An 8,895-nucleotide genomic window follows, 5' to 3' on the forward strand; every position below is an offset into this window, starting at 1 on the left:
GAGAAACAATAATTTTTACTTTTTTATTGCTTAAACTGCCATCTGGAACAATCTATACCAAAAGGAGAAACATCTTTGCACATACAGGAGGTCAAACTGAATACAGGGTAGAATAGAAAAAAATGGTCCTCTGATTGCCTGCAGCTCTCTCATGCTGCAGGTCTTAATAAACTCACTGAAGGTTGGACTAGCAGGAGTGACCAACTACTACTGTAAGCCCAGGTTAGGTAAGCTAAGGCAAACCGGGACAATTGCAGTGTGGCTAAAAACATTTTGGAATAAAACCGATGCTGCTGCTATTTACATGAAAAACAATATTTCAACAAAGGTGAATCAAAACCCTCACCCCTAACGGAGTCATTTCCTGTGGATCAGGATTAAAAGGATGTGTTGCCAATGGACAAAAAATCCACTTGTGACCACATCCACAAGGACAACCTGAGGGTTAGGGGGAACAGATGAAGATGCTCGATTTAACTATAAAGAAAAACACACTCATGGTTTTTTTTTTAATTATTATTTTTTTTTACATAAACTCTTACCACTAACCTGACTACCCTGCAATCGGCACCAAAATCAAATCTTTTTAGACGTATAAACATACATCTCAGTTCTAGGCGTGTACAAGTGCTTTGAATGAGACAAAACAGAAACTGGTAACAGACAGTGAGGCAGGAATGAAGAGTTAAGTCTATTATCCATAAGTCAACAGTTTGTGATTTGGTAAAGGTCTTTCAAAAAGTAAAAAAAGAAGAAGGAGAAGAATAAAAAGACAGGCTTTACATTTTATGCCATCTAAATAGTCATGAAGCAGTTAAGCTAGGGAATAACAAACAAAATATCTGACCTGCTACTGCACACAGCTGCAGGCAACACTTTTTAAATTCACACTTCCATTCATACCGGATCACTGGAGGTCTAAAACATCATGCTGAGTAAGCATAGAGAACAGATCACAAGCTACTCTGATGAGAAGACAGCCACCTTTTCAAATAGGCAATAAGCAATGACACTAGTTTTAAATAAATACCTGCTCACTGCCTGTCAGCTCACTGATGATGCTTTGATGCATAAATACTTCAGATGTCCTAAAAATCTCTCTTTAGTCCCCCCCCACCCCCCCCAAGACTTCATTTCAGTAAACCTGTAGATACCCTTTTGATCTATTTTAAAAAGTTTAACCCATGACGTTTTACACAATACAATTACATACTGTTTTGTCAATTGACAAGAAGAAGCATTTATTTACTTTGTGGCACTGGACACCTAAAATAGAATTTATGGAAAAATAAGTGTTTACAAAAGACAATTAAACATATTTTTTTAAGATCACCATCACTCCAAACCATAATTTTATCATTTGAGTCAATGTAATAATAGAACTATGACTGATTTAACTATACTATGATAACATTTTGATTACAAACCATAGCAGTGACCAAGTTATTTGGTATATACTAAAAAACTGAATACTGAAATACACTTAATACTCTTTTTTTCCTCCTCCTTTCTTTTATTTTTCGTCAGAGTAGTCAAGGCAGTTCTTGTATGGTAATCCTACCGATTAAGAGGACAATAAGGGCAATAACTATTTCCTGTTTGAAGCTCCAAATAGTCAGGGAGCAGACCATGCGCTGCATTTCCATGGCTATGCATTGTTACGTTGGGACAATAATCAGCATTTGGCACTAGCCTGGTAGCTGCACAATTAAATAAAAACCTTAACTAAGACAAGCTCTCTCGAATTAAGCAAAATCCTCGTCTCAACATACAGATCAGCCAAGGGAACTGAAATTAACAAATCATATCATTGCTGAAACCTAAAGAAATATTTATTTTCTTCCTGTCCTCTGTATTTTCTCGGTCCTGCTCTATGCTTGTTTATCTAATTAGGCAAACTGATGTCAGAAAGCACACTCTCAAACTTCACTTCAATCTACAACTTAAAACTGTAACAAATTCACCAAAAGCATCATTTTGTAAAGTTTGATTGTCCTGTCTCATCAGTCTGAGACCCAAATGTCTCTCAGATCTCCTAGCAATCCTTTTTTGTGTTTAAGTCAAAAAAAAAAAAAAAAAAAGCATAATCAGCAAATACATTTATAACATAGGTAACATGTGATGTAACTGTGCCTACAAGGTAGCGTACAGCAGCAGGTACAAGCGCTGGTGAATGGCTAAAAGTCACCTCTGCCTGACAGTGGTAACAACAAAATGGTCTGTGTGTGTTTGAAACAAGGATGGGGAAGAAAAGAAAGTGAAGAGATAGAAGAAAGTGACAAAAAGCAAATTTTGCATTGGTGGACCCTGGGTCTAAAAGGAGTAGAGATGGGAAAAGAGGTGGAGGGAGAGATAGGAACGGGAGAGATGTCCTCAGACAGACAGCGAGACGAAGCTGTTGTACTGTTGGATGTTACGCTTGAGAATGTCTGAACAGGGACCCAGGACGCGCTCGAAGCGAGGCCGGTCAAGCTTCACACACTTCAGGGGGCCACGGGCAACCACAGTGGCAGCACGAGGACGGTTCATCAATAGAGCAATCTCACCTAGAGGGCACAGAGAAACACACACACAGTTTCACACCTTAACATTGAACAAACAAAATGTTTGGAATTAATTTTGGGTGGAAATGTTCTTTAAGACACTGTCAGCTCTAATTGATGTGATAATGTCTGAGTCCTTACCAAAGTAGTCAGATGGTCCTAATCTGCCCACCTCCACAAACTCTTCGTTCTCTGAGCGACGCTGCAGGACAGCCGCAGAGCCCTGAGAAAGAACCACACACAAAAGCACACATCAGTTTGGCTGCACTAGTCTCAGCTTTTGTAAAACAACTACACAACTTACGTGCATCTAATATTAATAAATAAATTGTAAGCCTTTATGATATCTGATATACAATCTCGTTCAACCGTTTATTAAGTAATAACATGATCTCAATCGTGTGCGACAGGAAATTATGACACTTCCTTCATGACATCATGAAACAATCATGAATCGTTATAGATCCACATTAGTTAAGCTTTGTGACCAATGAGGGACTGTGACCGAAAACAGCCATTAAAATGTATTTTAAAAATTAGTGCAAGAACTTAATAGGATTTCAGTAAAAACAGAAACACAGATTTCAGTCACTAAGTGATATCAGCTCAAGAGTAAGTGTTCTAATGTTAAATTCACTCTAATTTATACAAGAATCTGACTAGGACCTATTAATTTGATCTTCAAATTATCATCTTCATTGGTTAACCAATCAATCTTTATCCAAAATGTAATTAACAAGTCTGACACATCTTCAAATTGTTTATTAGGATGCAACTATTTATTTACGTTCATTTGTTCAACCAAACTAAAAGTAACTTGATTTTCTGGAGATGATCATATACAAGCTGCTAGAACCATTACATTTTATTGTTTTCATCATTTGTGTGGAGTGGCACTTACTAAAATTAACCAATCTAGATCAAACAAGGGTTGAAGTAAAGCAACATTTTTCCATTACCGCTAGAGGGCATGTGTGTATGTGTGTACTAAGGATTGAAACAGTTCAGCTAGAAACAAAGCAGCATATAAGTCAAAAGTGGAACCAACACCAACATGTTTAATGACAATAGAACTAAATACTAAATACAGAACTGATTAAACTGCACCAACACAAGTGGAATGGGATAAAACTATTAATTCCAGGATTCCAAGCTATGATCTTGGTAATGTGACAAAATCCAGAGTGAAAGCAGTTACCAATCATGTCTTTACCTCTAAGATGATGAAGAACTCATCTCCAGGCTCTCCCTGCACAACAATTTTCTGTCCATCCTCAAACTGGACAGGCTCCAAGGCATCAGCGACTGTCAAACGCTCCCATTTATCAAGAGACTCTGAGGAGGGAGAACACAGAACTAAGTTCTCAGCAGACATGAGAGAAAAAAATCTTTTCTGAAAGTCATCAGTTTTGTTTTTAGGTGAGATATTTTTGTGTTCTCTTTCAGGTTATTTTAATCTCCAAACCAAACACTATTTTTAAATGCTGGAATGAGGCAGACTTTTATTTTGTTATTCACATTTTTTTTGGTTTGTTTGAAAAGAGAGCTCACCTAAAATGGACACTTTCCTGAGGAATTCCTCATACATCTTCCTCTTTCTCAAAGTGCTTCCCTGAAGGGAAAGATTGTTGTATGAGTGAAATTGCATAAAGATGAAAGTAGTCAACTAACAGTAGTAAAGCCATGACATATTGGTACAACATTTAATTTGAGTTACATAAGTCCATTATGGGGATAGTAAGTTCTTCTTGGAGCAAAAATAGTATATTCATAGAAAAACTAGACCACAAGAAAAGATGAATGACATTTTCTAACCAAGCTTAATCAACAGTAGCCCTCCTCACCATAAGTATCCTCCTGTAGCTGTCTCTGTCGATGCCCCACAGCTTGACATTGGTCTTGGCTCTGACTGTGGCTGCCCTCGGAGTACCATAAATCAGGGCTAACTCTCCAAAGCTACCACCTTCTCCGATGCTGGTCACCCATTCATTGTTCACATAGACCTGTCAAGGTTACAGGGTAGAAGCCAAGAAAGTAAATTTAAGCACTTATATACATCAAGTAGAAAGAGCCTTAATTTAAAACTTTACAACATTTGCTTTAGTAGAGAAACATCTTTTCATCAGTGTTGAAAATCAAATACTCACATCCATCTCCCCTTGGTCGATAACATAGAAATTGTCACCTTCATCACCTAAATGCACAAGATAGTAGTGTTACCACATTTGTATAGTGATGCTTAAATTTGGAGTAAATTTTTATGAAATAAAAACTGAAAAAGTCTTTATCTACCCTGCAGAATAACTGTTTCCCCAGCAATGTAGGTGACTGGAAACATTGCATCAAATATGTCACTAGAAACAAAAACATGTGTGAGTTGAGATGAACATGGTTACACCTAGAATAACCAGATTGCCTCAATGAAACCTTTTGAAAAACAGATGGTTTCATAGGTACCTCCTCTCATTGTCATCCAGGTGTGAGAAGAGCACATTCTTTTCGATAGCTTTGGCCAATGCTGCCATTGTCTTGTAGTCTTTTGGGATGACCTTAGAAGACCATATGCGGACATATTATGTGTTAGGATGCTGTTACTCACTTAAGAGTTTCAACCTAATATACTGCACAAAAACTCCTCACAACACTGATAATATCAGGTTGCTGCAGTAAATGGAAATGTTGCAACATTTGTAGACGTCACAGTTGCTTTCATGTACCTTTCTGACATATGAAGCAGCATCTTCCTCTGTGTAGACCTCTGCGCTGAAGGCTCCTCTCCGTCGACGACCCTTTACCACGGGGTTCATGGGTGGAGACACCTCCTCATCACGTGAGTCTGAGCGAGAACTACTGGCCTTCTGTTGGTTCTGAATCTGCTTGGCCTCCTCCTGGAAGGAAGGAAGCTTAGAGTCAATAAGGCAAAGCCAACAGGTTTTAGAGTCACTGCAGTTTTGCTGCTCAAATTAAGTGGAAGCTTTTTTATTTATGAAACAATGTGTAATGAAAAGCTACACAATGCATTAAAAATTAAATGAAAACACATAAAAATCTAATGAAATAACTGCTGTCTTGCTTTAGCAGTGCTGTAACCATGAGGCCAAGTAAAGGCTCCAAACATATATACTTGTTCTGAGATATTTCTAGTTCTTTGTATTTGTATAGCTGAAAATACACAAAGGGATTTGAAGGTAAAAAAAAAAAAAAAATCTGATGACAGAGCCATCAATCAATGAAAGAAAGTCAAAAGCCTACTCTGAATAAAAATACTTCTAGAGTATACAAGCACAAATTTCAGAAAATTTTTTACAACAAATCCAAAGCAATAAAATTTGAAATTAGATTTAATAAAATGTACAGGTACATCTTCTAATGTTATTTAATTTAATTAGTGATTTCATCATGCATTGGTGACTTTAACTAATTAGATTTTTACTGGTTCGTAGTGTAACTGTAACATCTGGTTCTTTATATGGCAAGTCTCAGAAATCTATTTGATTATTTTATTCATTGTGTACAATGAAGACAATCAATCAGCATACACAGACAACTGGAAAGAAAAAAATTATGAAATGTTACTTATAGTTGCATTAATGTGTCTTAATTCTATTAAATCAGAAAATATTTTAGTTATTACTATGTGACTATTAGCCAAACTGCTGCACTCAGGCAAAATTGTAGGATTTAATATAATAATGGTATAATGGTTATAGATGTTTTAATGCAAAATGTGATTACAGACTATATTAAGTATCATAATAACACAAAGTGCTGAAAGCAAATTACTGAGTGATAATTTTGTCTCTGGCATTCACTGAGTTGAAATGAAAAACTGATTTAATTAGATCAGATTTTTTTTTTTGGTGAATAAATGCAATTTATGACTGGTTATATAAAACATATAATGTGACGTAATGAGAATATACAATAATCAGGTTTCAGTGTATAATAATAATATGCTTTCTTTCCACTGATCAATAAGGACAAAAAATGTAAAAATTTAAATTAAATACACCAAAAAGAAAAACAAAAACACACAGACACACAAACCTTCTCCAGCCTCTCAAAGTACTCCCTGAGGAAAGCCATGGGCCTGTCTGGCCTGGAGGTGCACAGCTGGACAATGCAGTCCTTCAGCAGCTGTTGAATGTTGTGTTTCTGCACGTACTGCTCACACTCCCTCAGGCTCCGCTCCTCCTCACTGCTCGTGCTTCCAGATGCCATGACGACAACTGCAACCCTGCTCTGTGACCTCTAACCTTTGTACTCAAGAGACTGTAAAGCAATGGAAAAAAGGGGGCATGATTTCAGATCATTGCTGTACAATATAGATTCACAGTCTGCCCATACCTCGTGATGAGAAATGGACAAGACAAAAACCATGAGAATGTGAGAAAAATAGACCCAGAGTGAGAAGGCACAGAAACACGGGGTGTTGTGGCACTATGGCGCCTGAGTGCCTCTCAGTGTCAGGAGTGAAAGCTTGTCATATGACCTGATCACACATATCTAACTACACACAACAAGCTAGGATAGGCACAGTGTATACATTGGATTTATTTACTCAAAACATGTTAAGTCTCTCACCAGCATGACTGAAGGCGTTTATCTCAGCAACTGGTTATGCCTGATACAGTATCATATCCAAGGCCTAATTTTAGACAAATGGTTAAGTGAAGGCCAATGAATCAATCCACTGTGAAACAAACTAAATAACAGAAGCAAGCAGATTTGCTTGAGGTTTCAGCATTTCAGGCCACAATATTGTTGCTGAGCAAAATAGCCTGACAGATTCCAGATCATCTGATCGGCCTCTCTGATATCAGCCTCTTTAGATAGCTCTGAAGAAAAGCCTCTTGAGCCCCACTGTAACTAGTATGAAGATTTCAGATGAAAAAAAATTAGTGAACACCAAGTCCTGTGGAGAAAACTGACCCAATCCATCCTGTCCCTGTAAATATATCATGCATGTGCATCAGTATAATAGGATTTGGATAATTTTCTAATCTGACAAAGCCCAAGGGAGATTACTGAACATGTTATCAAAAATGAGGCTGGCCCAAGCTTTATGCAACTAACTACACTTGTAGTGGAAACTTGGCAGGTTTTACTTTAATCTAAACCTGCCACAGGAATAACTTAGTGATAAATCATACTGTTTACAGACCAGGTGGTATAAAATAAGAACTAACACTAAATCCAAAATGCAACAACAGGGCTTAAGCCTGATATCATTAATACGTTTAATTTACTTGTAAAATAGTTAAACTTTACAATTAGCATGTTAATTCTTTAATCGGGTTTCTGAGCTACAGCATCATCTCTGCTGTGTGCAAAGAGGCGAGCTATCAATTATATCGGAAAAAAACACTGCGATGCACAAATGACCTTGCTGAGCAACTGACAATAGAGTACAGTGTACTGGAGGATGCATAATGTAAAGCATCTAATAGAGGAGAGACTAAGTGAATGGTGTCGCCTTTGGAGACAGTGTGAAGCAAATGCCCTGTGTAACATCGTCTAGGTCAGGAAAGCTTCATGAGGAGGCTGATGGCTGCAGCCAAGTGACTTAGAGCGAGAAGACTAATGATAAAACACTGCATACCCCCAAATGAAAAACAGACAAAATACAGATAAATAATAAATTCATTACACTTTTGTCAAGCCGTTTTTTGGCCTTCGTACTGTCAGAGAGTGCGTCTAGTTTTATGCCTAGCTGGCTATCTCCGTGCAAAGGCAAAGCGCTCCTCCAATGACGCCATCTTGAGTTCTATCATAAACAAACGAGAGACGGAGGAAACAAATTTCACCTATCCAGAGGTCATGTGTTCCGTAAAATGAAATGAGGCAAATACTCACAAGAAAGTATAAATTCTTGCCGAGCCCTTCAGAAGCGACTCGGGGTGGACGATATTTTTCAAAGCGTACCGTTACCAGATCCTCCTCGCTTCGATTTTTTTCCCGAGCCCTGGACCGCTGCCCCACCGGATACGGCTGAGAGCCAATCAACAGCCGTCACTGACGTCAATTCTCCTCGTTCTGACACGTGAGCCGGTAACCCTTGACAACCTTAAAGGAGACCACACGGAAACCATGACGTCAAGGAAATAGTTTAAAATGTTTTAAAAAGCCACTGTTGTCTGATTAAAAATAAGCCTTATTGCGGGAATCTATGGCTTATCTTTATTTTGAAAAAAATGCTTTCTTGTAAAACAACTTCTCCTGATTTGACGTGAGGGCATTCTCGTATTTTGGGGACTTAGACGAAATATGTTGGCGAAAAGTCAGAAGTGGCTCGCCAGAGGGGGGGAAAAAAACAACCCATGAGAACAATGACAAACAGTGCAGAGTTCAT

The 8,895-nt window shown here is 37.9% G+C and overlaps 1 protein-coding gene across 1 annotated transcript; it reads right to left on the reverse strand.

Moving 5' to 3' along the window:
* Positions 1-10: 10 nt before the first annotated feature.
* On the reverse strand, positions 11-8,548 carry prkar1ab (protein kinase, cAMP-dependent, regulatory, type I, alpha (tissue specific extinguisher 1) b). The gene is made up of 11 exons (XM_029528148.1): positions 8,400-8,548; positions 6,591-6,815; positions 5,261-5,431; positions 5,001-5,092; positions 4,836-4,897; positions 4,691-4,737; positions 4,388-4,546; positions 4,095-4,155; positions 3,757-3,878; positions 2,685-2,766; positions 11-2,546 (listed from the first exon to the last, which is right to left on the reverse strand). Exons 2-11 carry the CDS (start codon positions 6,762-6,764, stop codon positions 2,374-2,376), a joined length of 1,143 nt encoding a protein of 380 aa, XP_029384008.1. The 5' UTR covers positions 6,765-6,815; positions 8,400-8,548; the 3' UTR covers positions 11-2,373.
* Between the last annotated feature and the right edge of the window lie 347 nt (positions 8,549-8,895).

The sequence above is a fragment of the Echeneis naucrates genome, chromosome 19 (genome assembly GCF_900963305.1).
Source record: "Echeneis naucrates chromosome 19, fEcheNa1.1, whole genome shotgun sequence".
Classification (NCBI taxonomy): domain Eukaryota; kingdom Metazoa; phylum Chordata; class Actinopteri; order Carangiformes; family Echeneidae; genus Echeneis; species Echeneis naucrates.

Bases quoted from the DNA above. Each gene is read 5' to 3' on its own strand.
- prkar1ab (XM_029528148.1), bottom strand. From the start codon at position 6,764: ATGGCATCTGGAAGCACGAGCAGTGAGGAGGAGCGGAGCCTGAGGGAG. The intron at 4,738-4,835 runs GTAGATAAAGAC...TTGTGCATTTAG, and splicing joins GGAAACAGTTATTCTGCAGG to GTGATGAAGGTGACAATTTC. The intron at 2,767-3,756 runs GTAAAGACATGA...GTTCTTTCTCAG, and splicing joins AGTTCTTCATCATCTTAGAG to GGCTCTGCGGCTGTCCTGCA.